Source organism: Solea solea, chromosome 5 (assembly GCF_958295425.1).
Source record: "Solea solea chromosome 5, fSolSol10.1, whole genome shotgun sequence".
NCBI lineage: Eukaryota > Metazoa > Chordata > Actinopteri > Pleuronectiformes > Soleidae > Solea > Solea solea.
Window position 1 is genome coordinate 19270621 of NC_081138.1, and position 14867 is coordinate 19285487.

Sequence of the window (14867 nt, forward strand, 5' to 3'; positions counted from 1 at the left end):
GTAAAGTCAGAAGGCACATGTTGAACTAACACAGAAAATGAGCATAGTCAAAGAAGAGAGCATATTCCTCGCAGAATAAAGAGAATATAAAATTTATGTAATTGGACACTGTAATTGCTGGATTTCTTGAAAATCTTCCCAGTGATGTATTGAAGTTGCATGATAGTATTAGTGATGCTCAGTGCTCTGAATGAGAGCGCATGAATGTCACTCAAACCTTTACTGAAACATACCACGTGCAGTTGTTGGATATTGGTTTAGAGGAACTGAATCTAATTAGAAAATGATAGCTCACAGGGAAAAGAAACGAGACACAGCACAAATAGATTTTAAACAGTAACAATAAAGTTCTTCATAACAGTTGTGTCAAAATACATTTAAAAGAATGCAGAGAATTGTCAGTTTGACACGGAACAGGTTGAGAAGGCTTTCCAGAAAAAGTACAAGTGAAAGTCATATAAAGTGGCTTAGTGATAGTAATGTCTACATTAGGATGGTTGTTCCAGAGCTTCTGGGCCCTGATCTGACTGACAGACAAACTGATTTGTAACATGACAATAGGTTGCAAAATGGCTGTTGAGAAGAATGGATGCCAATTAGTCATGAAGAATGCACCCACTGTGTCTGTGATTAGAACAAATCAGTCAGTCAGTCATGATGACTGGTTGACTACCACCAAGTCATTCCTGTCAGTTAAGTCTTGGCACATGTTCATGGAGCTGTGATCATCTAATCTGACACAGAGACCAACGTTATTATGTCGTCTGACTCCGGCACGAGACGGTTGCTGAAGTCGTCAACAACAACAACAACAACAGCTCTCGCAAAGATGCTCATTGATGCTGATAATGCCTACTATCAGGAGCAAAGATTGTAACTGAGATTTTTCTTGATGGAAAATCTTTTTTTTGTTCAGTTTCCAGTAAACCTTGGTGCTGGTGTGTCAGATTATGGATAACAGACAGTCACAGGAGAGGGAAAAAAAAGTGACCCATTTTAAAGGCTTCAGGTTATGCAGTAGATTGGAAAGAAGCCACAGTGTGCTGATCTCTTCACCCTTCACTGCCCGTCAGAGACTACTCTTAGCTTAAACTACTCAAAGGTTACCTGTCAGGTCTGCTGTCCTATTCAGAGCATCACAGGGCAGAAGAGACGAAAAGGTACACAATATCTCAATGGTAGAGTTGAGGCTGTTATAGAGAGGCTTGAAAGATTGTGTCCACTGTATGTGGTGTGGAAACAATCGTGGGTTTGACAAGTCTTCATTGTCTATTCAGTTTGTTTGTATTCCATTAAATTGAATGAATATTTGCTTAGCATTTGCTGAGTTTATTCAGCAGTTACAGCTGTAATCCAAATGTGCATTCATCTGTGTTACAGTGTAACACATGTCCTATAGTTATAAATTCATATTTAGGATTTTAGGACATTTCAAAATATTAGGCACACCGAGTTCTATAAATTAGAAAGTTAAACAGCAGACTGCAGGGGATCCCAGTCTGTATTTACAGAGAAAGTAATAGCCATCCATCAATGTGGCCTGAGTCCATAGACTAAACACAGACTGAGAAGTCCATTCAATGAGCCTCATCTACTTGGATCACAGACACCATGAAGGAAGAGGGACACGTTGTATAATTCTATGAAGTATAAAGTGTAGACTGAGGCTTTAGACACTGGAAAATAAAGAAAACACCATGTTTTAATGTATTTTCTGGGCCACAGACTGGGGTTCTGCAGTCCTGGAGGTCAATCAAGTCTTGTGACTACACTACAGTCTTAAACAAGTTTTGAGTTTTCCAAATCCAAGTAAATCCAACCAGCCAGTTTTGTGTGTTAAAGTTTGACACTTTCACTATACAATAGAATAGAACAGTGAGATAAACAGAATAAGTCATCAGTGACTATGACACATCTGTTTTCAGAGGAGTGCCTTATGTCTCGTTTTCCTCAGCTCAGTGAAAGAGATAATTGAAATGAATCAACCCATACATTTATACAAACAATTCCTCAACGCGGCAACAAAAGTGGGAACAACACTGTTCACAAACGCATAACTGGCACTTGTCCAATCTCTGGATCTTGAGTAAGATTCTGAATGCATCTTTAAATGCCACCTGAAGCAAACCATGTATAGATTTGTTTTAGGGGAATTATTTTGGCTAAAACCAGCAAAGAGTATAATTAATTATATTACTGTTGTTCCATTTTTGGACCTTGCTCTTGGTTGCATGCTTGTTCTGTCTGACTAGTCTTCCTGTCACAGTTGTATGTTGCCTTTACATCTTGTTCGAGTGTTTCATGTTCCACTAAATAAGGGTAGAAAGACAGATGTGTTGTGAGTCTAGGAAAAACCACGCTAGATCAGCAGCGTGGGGGTGTAATATGGGTGGGTTGTGGAAGAGCAGGGATTGTGGTTCGGTCAGAGTGAAGCAATGACTGATTATAAGATTTAACCCCAATACTGTACAAGCAGTTCAATTACATAGGGATTAACCTGAAATTGAGTCTGATGGTGGTGAAGCCGTGAAGGTCATAGCCTGATTGGACTGAATCCCAGAGTCTAACATCTGCATGAACCAGCAGCCATTGCTTCATCACATCACACACAGCTGATAATCCACCACCATTAACTGAGGAGAGCGTAATAATGTGACTGAGAGGTCAGGCAATGATGTTCTCATTTGCATGGCCACCGACAAACTTCACACACAGAACCACTGATTGGAATGTACTACTTAATTAGGTACGCCAGTTCGACTGCACGTTTACACACATATCTAATCAGTATCTAAACACATGGCGGCAACTCATGCATGTATGCATGTGGACATGGTCAAGTCCACATGCTTACGTGCAAACCGAGCATCAGAATGGGGAGAAAAGGTGATTTAAGTGACTTGTTAGTTTTATATGGGCTGCTCTGAGAAACTGCTGATTTACTGTGATTTATGTTTTACACATAACCATCTCAAGGGTTTACAGAGAATGAGAGTAGGGGTCGTGTGTACCTAATAAAGTGGCCTATAAGGGTCATATCAAACATAGCTGAGATTGGCACAGCTACCCCACTATGTAGAGGATAAAGTGGTAGAAAATGGATGGATAACAAACATCGAATTATGTTTAAATTGAATTTAGCGGTGAGTGGTGATGTTAATAATCCCATGTTTCAAATCAGTTTGTCTGTCAGGGATGTGGTTCAATCACCACTTCATCCAGACTAAACGGTCTCAATTTACTGGATTGCCTATGGGTGACTCTCAAAAGATCAGGGCCCAGAGACTCTGGAACAACCTTCCTGAGGAGGAGATCAATGCCATTACTATCACGAAGTCATTTTATATGACATGCTTTTTCTCTGGTTTTCTCTGGAGTACAGACCATATTGGTTTTATCTTGCAGATGATGTCAATGTAATATGACTACTACTCCTACTAATACTACTTACTTGTACAGTAAGTGAATCAGCGGCAGGGATCATAGACGTGTTCTGAGAGAGAGAGAGAGAGAACATTTCTTCTCACTTTTGTACGTTACTTTTACAGTTAGCAGGAAAACATTCAACAAACATGTGATCGTTATTTTATTACATACCTCAGGCTGAATGACCTTGTGCAGGTCCTTATAGATTCAAACCCAAGTGGATCTTACTGACATCACCATCACTTTATCACACGTTAGTGTCTCTGAGGTCGTATGTGGGATGAAAAGATGCTTTTCTCTTCTCTGTTCAAACCTCGGTGACAGGGTCAGTTGGTTTGAAGTCATGATCTTTCCCACACTTTCTCATCATCGTTTCGCTCTTTTCTACCCCATGAAACAGGCACCAAATAGAGTGAAAAGGCGAGATAAAGCAGCAAACATACTCTTAAAACAGAGTACACTCAAGTTGATGAGATTTTATTCGGTAGGTGCAGCATCCAAGTCATAATCTGTACGTTGCACAGTCCACCAATTTTCACACATGCCCACACTAGCAATTATTATAATAATTGAAGTGAAATTACAGCTTTACTTGGTGTAACACAAATAGTAAAAGCAGCCGTACATGTTTGCAGACAAAACGCACAGGGATTTTCAGCGGCCCTGAAACCCATGAAGATGAAATCTGATGGCAGAAATCTTCACTTTGCTTTTCAATAAATGGCTGATAATAACAGTAAAGGCTCCAGACCAGTACTTTCAAGTATAGGCTCATGCTTGCACGCACACTCTCAAGAGGCATCATCTGTGTCACATTCAACAACCACACGTACAGTGTTTGCTTGATGATGAAGTGCAGACACATTCATGGGAGACATGATGTTTCTTTCAGTCTACTTGTGTTATACCTAAATAATATTCATGACACTGAAAACAAGACATTAAACCAGTTTCTGCTGAGCATTGTTTTAGTGAACTCCACAAAGGACGCGGTCGGCCTTTATATGGACAATAGTATTTAGACGCCTCGACCATCACACCAACAGGGACTGTAATGACAACTCAATACATATTCTGTACTTTAATATGGAGTTGGTCCCTCTTATGCAGCTATGACAGCTTCCACACTTCTATGAAGACTTTCCTCAAGATTTGGTTTGTTTTGTTTCTTTGGGAATTTATGCCCATTCGTTCTGGAGAGCATTTACATTATGAGGCCTTCTTGTCCAACATCAGTGCCTGGTTCCCTATCTCTGTTCCAGGTCATCCCAAAAGGTCTTGCGGTCAAGGGTCTGTGAGTCATGGTTCTTCCACACCAAACCCATCAAACCATGTCTTTATAGTGCTTTGACAAGAAGCCTACCTCGTGGAAAACATCACACTCCTGCCTGAGGTATTGTCAGTAAGGGCTATTTTTTTCCATTAAGCATATTCCCTCTCTCTCTTTTTTCCTTAAGTGTCTTTAAGGGAGGTACACATAAAAGCTCTTTTGTTATCTAATGAAAAGAGCTCATGCCTCAATTTCTCCACTGCTGACATGGCTAAGAAGAAGTGCAGTAGAGTATCTGTGTTTGATAAAAACTGGGCCTGCAGGATAATTTCTACAATAATGAATCCAACAGTTATTCAAATTTAAATCCTTCATTTCTTTATTAAAAGCAGTTTGTTTTTTGCCAATGTTTGGATTAACTGTTTATTTTTCACAAGCTATGGAAAGCCAGAAACACAACCCTGACTTAAAAAAAAACCGTAGTGTGAGGGAAATGTCCCATTTTGTTTTATCAGAAATCAGATAAAAGGTTCCACAAATCCCAAACTGTGTTTTAATGAATCTTAAAATAATGTGTGATGGGACTTGGCACATAGACACATAGTGGGCAGCTTTCCCACAGCACTGTCTCTCATTTCCAGGCTTTATGCAGCATTATATTTAACACAGAGATGTAAAAATGGTTACATTTTCTCCAAGCTCTCAACATGCAAGAAGCTAATTAATCCTTCAAAATGACAAGTTGAACTTTTTTTTTATAGTTAGCACTCTTGCTCTTTGCAGCAAGATTACCCGGGAGCCGAGTTTGCATGTTCTCCCTGTGTGTGTGTGTGTGTGGGTTTCTCCGGGTTCTCCGGCTTCCTCCCACAGTCCAAAAACATGCAATATGGGGATTAAGTAAATCGGACACTCTAAATTGACTGTAGGTGTGAGAGTGAATGGTTGAATGGTTATTTGTCTCTACAGTATATGTGACAAACAACCATTCTCTATATGTGGCCCTGCGATGGACTGACGTGTGCCCCGCCTGTTGCCCTTTGTTGGCTGGGATTGGTACAGCAACCCCCGTGGCCGTCCTGTGTGTGAATGAAGTAGAACAGTTTGTGCTTGTACAGGAAAACCAAAACCATTTAAAATAGGTTAAAACTCTCCTTAGGCCTGATGGGAGCTACAAAATTGGATGATAATTCACCATTCCTACAAAAATGTAACAAGTAGTTTTAATTTGTCGTTAATAAAATTTGTTAACACTCTTCTCTCACAAGTTTAAAATCTTGAATCCAAATGTGTGTCTGGTTCACCACCAAAATCTAACGATTTCTAATCGTTTTCTTCCATAAGCCTTACATCCAGACACACACACACACACACACACACAGCCTGTCTGATATATGAGGCACAAAAAACAAACACACAAACTATAGACTACATATGGTGGTTTTAGAGGATATGCTGTACAAAAGACACCCTGCAAAGCTTAGAGCTGCAGCTCATAGATAAAGACAACAAAAGACTTAAGTGGGCAGATTTGGTCGACATATTTGCATAAGACATTGTTATTAGAAGGAAAAAAGTGAGAAATTTTTGACATGCTTTTATTGGAACTCAAGCTCGATGATGGAATAGCTTTGTGTACAAAAGCATAATTCACATACTGATCAATAAAAGAAGGATTAAACCAGAGATTTTTTACACTCTCCTATGTTAAATTGTGCAGGCGGAGAGGGGATTGCAACAGACAACTGCCGGGGGAGGCACAAGTTGAGAGGAAGGACCCCCCAAGAACAATTTATATCAGTCTGCAGCAACAACAGTTTTGTGACAATTCATTTAAATTGTATGAGGTGCTTTATGTGCAGGAGACTGCAACTGACACTGTGGTTAAAACCCTGCATTGGTGTCTGAATGGCTGTGATTGGAGAGTGACTGTGAGGCAGCTGATTACAGCTGGAGCATATGAGACCATGTGTAGTGCATGACCTAACCTTGTTTTCATCCACTGCTAATAAGACGAATGTTGGCTATAATAGCTGTTGATACCTGTTCCCATCATTTATGATAGTAATTTTCTTTCTTGCACTGAATCATGAATCATCATCATCAGACCACACATCACATGCTTTCCCCACCCACATATTTCCAGGGCAGTAAAAAGTTGGAGAGGTATTTTTGTGATTTCGCAGCCTTGATTTAATGAATCTGTTTCCATTACACTTATTTGCATCTACTCTTTTTTTTTTCTTTTGCTGTTGTTTGTTTTCTATTTTCTCTCCTCTCCCTATTCAGTTTAGTTTATTCGCAAACTAAAAATGCGCATAAAAGCAGGCTTGTGTGCATGTATTGTGCGTAATTGGCTGCCTGGAGGAACATTTTAAGGATTTTTTTTCCTAAATAATATATATTACTGTGATTCAAACGTTCCTATGCAACATCAACAACAGCGCAGCACAGTGATGAGAAGAAAACCCTGCACTCATTTATTTAATTAACGCCCGCAACAGAGATAGAGCCGCAGGATGGGTTGGCTCATGGTGTTAGTTAATGCGTCCTCCTCATACCACTTACTCCGACTGAACGGACTCTTCTGATGACGCGCGCCAGAAATCTGCGGAGGGCGCAGTGGAGTGAAAGTGAGAGAGGATACAGGGATCAGCCACACACACACACACACACACACACACACAGACAGTCTGTGCAGCAGCATCTTCAGCAGCAGCATCATCATCAGCAGCTGAAGAGGAGATGAAGCTGCAGCTGCTGGGACTTCACTTTGTTTCCGTCACTCTGTGACCCGAGGAATAAATACACGTCCACGCGACTACACGGACACAGATGTAAGTTTGTTGCGTTGTGTTTGTTTTTTACATTTGTTATCTATAATAAATGAATGCGTTGCTCACTATAGCTTAGTTGATGCATGTTGTTGATGCTGATGCTTTTATATTTTTCCTCTTTTTAACCTGCAGATTTACACTCACCACGCAATTGGTTTGATACATAAGACCCATAATAAAGTGGCATGAGTATAGGGCTGAAACAATTACTGGATTTATCAATTATTAATCGATTACTAAATTAATCGTCAACTATTTTGATAATCGATTAATCTGTCTGAGTGTTTTTAAGGAATTAAAACACGTTTTCAGATTTTTCAGCTTCCTAAGTGTGAATATTTTCTGGTTTCTTTGCTGCATGTAACTGTAAGAAATCATTAAAACTGAACAAAACAAGACCCTTGAGAACGTCATCCTTTCCATTTGTTTGGATTTTCTGACATTTTCTGGACCAATAGATTATTCAACTAATCGAGAAAACAATCAGACAGATGAATTGATAATGAAAATAATCATTAGTTGCAGCCGTAGTGTGTTCCTTTGCTGCTGTAGCTCATCTATTTCAAAGTTTGTTGGTTAATGATGTCACTTGAACTCCAATTTTTGATCATTTCAAACCAGTGTGGCCATTTTCTCCTGACCTCTGGCCTCGACATGACACCTTTAACCAGAGAACCATCATTATCTGTAAGCCCCTGAGATGACTGGTGTAAAAACAATTACTCAGACATGTCTGGCATCAACAACCATAGCAGATTCAAAGTCGCTTAAATCACCTTTCTTCTCCACCCTCAGTTTGAACATCAGCAGCAGGTTGTCTTGACCATGTCTGCAGGCCCAAATATTATATTATATCAGATATTTGCATTAACAAGCACTTCAGCTGTTATCTTTGTAGCGGCGTGTTTTTAAACAGGAACGTTTCTGCTCTAAATGCCAGAGTAGCACTTATTAAAGAAAGCACACATCGACCTTATGGTGTAATTAACTTGATTGACTGTTAGCCTGGGGCCTTATGCTGTAAAGGGGCCCACAAGAGTGGCTGATCACTTGATGGCCGAGTCATCACATGTGTGCACATGCCCATGGTTCCATTTCTTAATAACGTCAGTCTAGCGTTGGGTTCTCGTGGACCTCCTCACATAACTTCATGCGTGGACTAATGTGGAAATGGGTGAATGACGTGAATGAAAATGTACATCACGCTGGAGCCTAGTGGACGTCTGTGCACACGCAGGCAAGAATAGTATTATTAAATGCTATAATTGGCCATGTATAAACTCTTGAATCCCAACACTACAGCTTTCTGCCTTGTAATTTCAAATTGCCATTGTTTGGACCACAAAGAGTCAAAATCTCATCTTCTACCGCTTTATTCACCACATGAGGGTCATGAGCGGGCGGCGCTGGTGCCAATCCCAGCTGACACAAGGCAAAAGGCGAGGCGAGGTACACCATGGAGAGGTCACCAGTCCATCACAGGGCCACATAGAGACAAACAACCATTCACTCGCACACACACCTAGAGTCAATTTAGAATGTCCAATTTACCTAATCCCCAAACCTGCATGTTTTTGGACTGTGTTTGATGAAGTCCCTTTAAATGTCTTGATTGTCAGGTTGTTGGGTTTCCGGCTCCCTGGTGCACAGAATCAGGATCAACCACGAACCCTACACTGCTCACTGCTCTCTTTCTGTCTGCCGCTGTTTTACTCACTGAACTCATTTTTTTTTGTCTTTGTATGCAAATCCATGCAGATGAATCTTGCACAACAACGTCAAACACAAGGAAGGCTTATTTAGCCTTAACTCCCCTTGGCTCCACCGGAGTCTGTGTAGCTGAACATGATTCTGACTCCATGGTGAGGGTCCGAAAATGAACGTCTCCGTCCACTGTGATCCCCCTGTCATCATATACAAGCAGAGTGATGGGTTTGACCTTAACGCCAGCTGTGACTGGACGTCAGTGGACAGAGGACCACTGCTGCCTACCTTTTCTACGGCGGCCAAAGTCAGAGTGATCGTTACCTTCATTCTCTGTGGTATCTCCACTCTCTGCAATTCTGCTGTGCTGTGGGCAGCCAATGGCCACAAGCGCAAATCCCACGTCAGAGTCCTGATAATCAACTTGACTGTGGCCGATCTCTTGGTCACCTTCATCGTGATGCCCGTGGACGCCGTGTGGAACATCACGGTGCAGTGGCTGGCCAGCGATCTGGCCTGCAGGTTCTTGATGTTCCTCAAACTACAGGCCATGTACTCCTGTGCCTTTGTCACCGTGGTGATTAGTCTGGACAGACAGTCGGCCATCCTCAATCCCCTGTCCATCAGTGTGGCCCGCAAAAGGAGCAGGCTCATGTTGATGGGGGCGTGGACTATGAGCACCCTGTTCTCCATTCCCCAGGTAAGACCAGGCAGCACGTGAACACGGAAGACGGGGAGTCACAGTCAGAAGCTTTTATACAGCCGAATTTGCTTTGATGTTTTGGTGCAAAACAAACACGGCAAGAAGAAAATGAAAGCTTATATAAGCTTTAATATATATAACAAATAAGAATACAAATACATGAGTTATTATTGGATATATTATATTATATAGAGATATATTATTCCTATTATAGGATAAGAAGGCTCTCTATACCAAGAAACAGACAACTATATCTTCATAATTCTTATTATATGTAGGAAAACTACACATACTAGAGAAAATTAAAATCTTGTTTCCCATATTTACTTTCATTAATCTCCCCTTTAATCTCTCTCTCTGTTTACTTCGCTGTGCATTTGCATATAATGTGGAGAATTCACAAGGCTTTGATACAGGGAAACCAGCTGCATGGCTTTAGGGCCTACATGGTTTTGGGATTAGGAGCTCCTTCGCTGAGTAACACAATGATGGGAATCCTTAATGTAATTCTTATCATGTAGCACTGTTCAAAGAGTAGTCCAAACATAGCTACATTTTAAACAAACCGCTCCAAGTGTTCATTCTCCATTTTTCTTGAAATACAAAGTAAAAATATCACCGCAAAAAGTTTGTTACTGAAAGTTTCAATTGATAGTTGGTCTTAACATATGTGTTTATCAGTTTGTGAAATGGGTCATAGTTTATGGACAATATTATTAAATATGGGAAGATTAATAGTTGTTTTCATCCTCACAGCACAATGAGCCCTTACATCAGACACATGCACAGTGGTTTGACGTGAGTTTGTCACGACACCTTTGCAACTGTTAGCGATTTGTAGTTTTTGTCGAAATAGTGTCTCTATAAGTCACCATTACTGTGGTGGTCTTTCCCCACAGTCTGAATGTAAGTGCCTGTTTTCTATTTGAATCTGTCGTCATGGTTTAGTGTGAGATTTTACCATCATTTGTCACAATTTTGTATACAAATTATAAAAAAAAGGTGGTGAAATACACAAGCCTTTCAAGTGTCTGCCCTGGAATTTCAATTTACAATCTTTAGCTTTATATATATATATCTGTTATTTTGGTATATTATACAGTTCTTTATTTGTTGAAATGTGGTGTTGAAGGACACAAAGTGGTACATATTTACATATTTTAATTAAAGCAATTCATTTCAAAATCCACAGATGTTCATTTTCCATAATGTGACCATCACGTACCCAGCCAACTTTACTCAGTGCACCACGCGGGGGAGCTTCGTCACTCACTGGCAGGAAACTGCCTACAACATGTTCACCTTCTCCTGCCTCTTCCTGCTCCCGCTGGTCATCATGATCGTCTGCTACACCAGGATCTTTATCCAGATGACAAAGAGGAGCTGTGAGTTCTCTCTTTGGTTGCTCAGAGCAGACTTTTGTTTTCTTATCCTTGAGTTTTTAGTTCTGCGTCTGCTTCCTGTTTTATTTTGAAGCTTTTCTCTACTGCGTACCTTGTGTGTAGTTTTGCTTCCTGTGCCGTCTTCCCTGATTGTCTGCCTCGCCCTAATGTGTTTGACCTGTGTCTTGTTTGTCACACCTGTGTTTGATTGTCCCTGCCTCCCTCGTGTATTTAGTCTCTGTGCTCCCCAGTGTCTGCATTTGGTCATTGGTTTTAGTTTGTCTGTTTCTCTATCTTTCTTTTCTTTTTGTTAATTTTTGAAATCTGCATTTGGGTCATCCGTTTTGTGACAGACCCGTGACACTATCAGATTACTGGAAACATTAATCTACTGGGGAAAATATGTTCAGTGTCCTCTCTTAATATGTTTTTGAGCTGCTTGTTGTGTGTAATATAAAGCATTGATCTTATATGATTGATGAATATTGACTTAAGGCTGATTAAGTAGCTCAGGAGACCTTGGAAGCGCTTGCAATTGAGTTCATTTATAATAGTCCTGTATATGATCTCATTTTAAATTTCTGCATCTTTTTGCACATGTACTTGTAAATTGGGAAAGACTTTTAAGCCAAACAAGTGATCGATCAAATGTGTAGAAATAGACAGCTTGTGCTGTGTGAATACACTGATTTTAAGTTTAGGAATGCACAGTATTAGTAGCACATTATCAGTATGGGCTGATATTGGCTTTAAAATGTATTATCAGACATCGACAAACACGCTGCAATCCCCTCATATACAGTAGTCTTTGACTAATACAGTAGGCTGAATAGGCTGCCACCTACCTGACTTCTGTGTCAACTATTATTTTTGACGTTTCTTTATTTTACACAATAAAGAAAATGTATATCTACATCTGCTCTTACATGACTCGGCAAAATATGTTATTTTCACTATAGAAGAGATTATTTGGCGTAAAGCTAAACTGTATATCACTATCAGTTATTAGCCCAAGCACTCCTGATATGTCCTCGTATTAGACATTGGCAAAAGGTCCCCAGTTAAGTTGTCATGCATCTCAGATTTACTCAGATCTAATACTTGTCTCTGATTTTTCCACTGTAGTGTTCTCCAATCAACTGAGTCTGCGCTGTTCAAAAAACAACATCCCCAAGGCGAGGATGAGAACTCTGAAAATGAGCCTTGTCATAGTGATCTGCTTCATAGTGTGCTGGACTCCATACTACCTGCTCGGCTTGTGGTACTGGTTTTTCCCAGACGACTTGGAGGGGAAAGTCTCTCACTCCCTCACCCACATCCTGTTCATCTTTGGCCTTTTCAACGCCTGCCTGGACCCCATCATTTACGGTCTGTTCACAATACGCTTCTGCAAGGGTCTCAAGGGCGTGAGCCACCGAGGAGCCACAGACATGTCAGTCAAGGTGACAAACACCGTGGTAACAGAGACTTTGAAATGCACTGCAATTACTTTTCCTTGCAAAAGACGGGAGGTCGCTGGTGAAAAAGCACAGCAAGTGTGAACAGGCTGAGCCAAGAAAAACAATCCTGTTTTCAGTCAGGAAGGAGAACAATCGCACCATGCAGGAAAGAAGAGTAAACCGTTTATTTACCTTTCCTCTGTGATGATGTGTGATTATCTGGTGACTGGATATATTTTCATTATTGCAGCATGTGCACAGTAAATCTGTGAGGCACCCGAGGCTGTCCTCCTTGCATTGAAATTATATAAGCGCTTTAGGAACAGTGTTGCGTAACTGGCTTGATGTATTAAATGTACATTCACTGTGCTATGAAAAAACCTTTAATGACTAAATGAGGCTACACAACAGTCCTGCTCTTGTCTGTGCTCAGAGTGCATGTGCACTGAATGCACTATGTCTTTGTACAGTACAAGGCTCTATCAACTGCAACAGGTAACCACTTACAGAAATACAGTATATGACCCAGCCCATTCTCTCAGGAGGAGAAATCAACAATGGTCCTCAATAGAGTGCAATTATACAGGCACAAGTATATTAACATCAGCAAGCCAAAGGTCATAGGCCACAGCATTGTGTAAAGCCATGGTTCTCAAACTGTGGTATGTGTACCACATGTGGGGAAAATCGGAAATACTGTTCTACTGTATATACCAGGGTATGTGATTGGTAGAATGTGTAGAAAATTATAATATAAATTAAATATTAATAATTACAGTCACCTTATCTCTCGCTCTATCTTAATCTAATTTCACTACCAGTGTCATTAGTATTACTGTATGTGAGGAAGAGGAGGATGATGAGAGAGCAAATTATCTTACTGAGAAGGAATTTGCCTCCTGTGAAAAGTCTGTGTTTTAACGTTGGCCATAATGGAGTTACTTTGAAAGCTCTGTATTTTCTCAGGTGGCACTTGGTATGAAAGGTTTGAGAACCACTGGTGTAAAGAATACAAAAGAGAAAAAGATTATAATGATGGTGTTGTGACATCTACTTTGTTCAAATCAAAAGGTTCAAATTGTGCTCACAATTGTTCGACATGTCAGTTCTGAACTAAATCGTCACAGACAGATTAAAGGGTTTATAGATCTTTCGAATTTGTGAAACCGTTAACTGCCTCTTTTCACACATAGACCTCCAGATCATCCCAGGTTCACATCAAAAACACCCACCTGTCAAATCTGGACAATACTATCCCAGTGAGACTCTTAAAACAAAAACTAAAAAACCTTTTTTTTAATGAAATGCAAAAATACTTTTTTTAATTATTGTACCTCATCATGCTAGGAGGCCACAAGGTTGGTGTTGTGGTTAGCGCGTTTCCTTTGCACCAAGAACACCCGGGAACAAGGGCCTTTCTGCGTGGAGTTTGCATGTTCTCCCCATGTGTGCACGCTTATTCTCCAGTTTCCCCCCCACAGTCCAAAAACATGCAGATACGAAGATTTGAAGACACTCTAAATTGACCATAGGTGTGAGATTTCATGGTTGTTTCTCTCTATGTGGGCCTGTGATGGACTGGTTGGTTGACAGCTGTTCTTTGTCAGCTGGATTTGATGGATGGATAATGCTTGGATCTTCTCTGTGCATAATCAATTAAAAAAAACATTTGATTGATTGAATCATGTCCCTAATTCTTTAATGAGCTAATCTCAATATTTATATCTCCTTTACATATTTGACGATGAGGATGTGTATATGGACGTGTACCAGCCTGAAGCTTACTTGAAGTTTACAGAGGAGAATGTGAAATCATGCATGGATTGCAAATATCATTTGTATATTAGTGTGATTTAAGCAGTGTTTAAGCATAGAGAGAGAGAGAGGTAGAGAGGGAGAGAGAGAGAGAGAGAGAGAGAGAGTTCTTGTAAATCCTTTGAATTATTACATATCAGGTTCCCTATAAATGTGGCATTAAAACTACTGAATCTATGTCATTATTGGTAGCAGAATGGAAGGAGAGAGGAACGAGTCGACACAATATCAAATCAAATATACTGTAACAAAGATCTGGGTGAAAGCATTTGACTGTGGTATAAATGTAGGAAC

At 40.3% G+C, this 14867-nt stretch overlaps 1 protein-coding gene across 2 annotated transcripts; it reads left to right on the plus strand.

Annotated features, from left to right (window-relative positions):
• The first annotated feature begins 7161 nt into the window (after nt 1-7161).
• Nucleotides 7162-14401, plus strand: LOC131459145 (putative gonadotropin-releasing hormone II receptor). Of its 2 annotated transcripts, XM_058628609.1 has the most exons (4): nt 7162-7530; nt 9289-9934; nt 11130-11322; nt 12445-14401. In XM_058628609.1, exons 2-4 carry the CDS (start codon nt 9407-9409, stop codon nt 12858-12860), a joined length of 1137 nt encoding a protein of 378 aa, XP_058484592.1. In that variant the 5' UTR covers nt 7162-7530; nt 9289-9406; the 3' UTR covers nt 12861-14401. The 2 variants fall into 2 exon arrangements, with proteins under 2 accessions (XP_058484592.1, XP_058484593.1); XM_058628610.1 differs by lacking the exon at nt 7162-7530 and having other exon boundaries at nt 8163-9934.
• The last annotated feature ends 466 nt before the right edge of the window (nt 14402-14867 follow it).

Excerpts from the sequence above, each read along its gene's own strand:
- LOC131459145 (XM_058628609.1), top strand. The coding sequence starts at position 9,407 with ATGAACGTCTCCGTCCACTGTGATCCCCCTGTCATCATATACAAGCAG. Across the intron at positions 9,935-11,129 it reads CCCTGTTCTCCATTCCCCAG|ATGTTCATTTTCCATAATGT; the intron begins GTAAGACCAGGC and ends CAAAATCCACAG. Across the intron at positions 11,323-12,444 it reads CCAGATGACAAAGAGGAGCT|TGTTCTCCAATCAACTGAGT; the intron begins GTGAGTTCTCTC and ends TTTCCACTGTAG.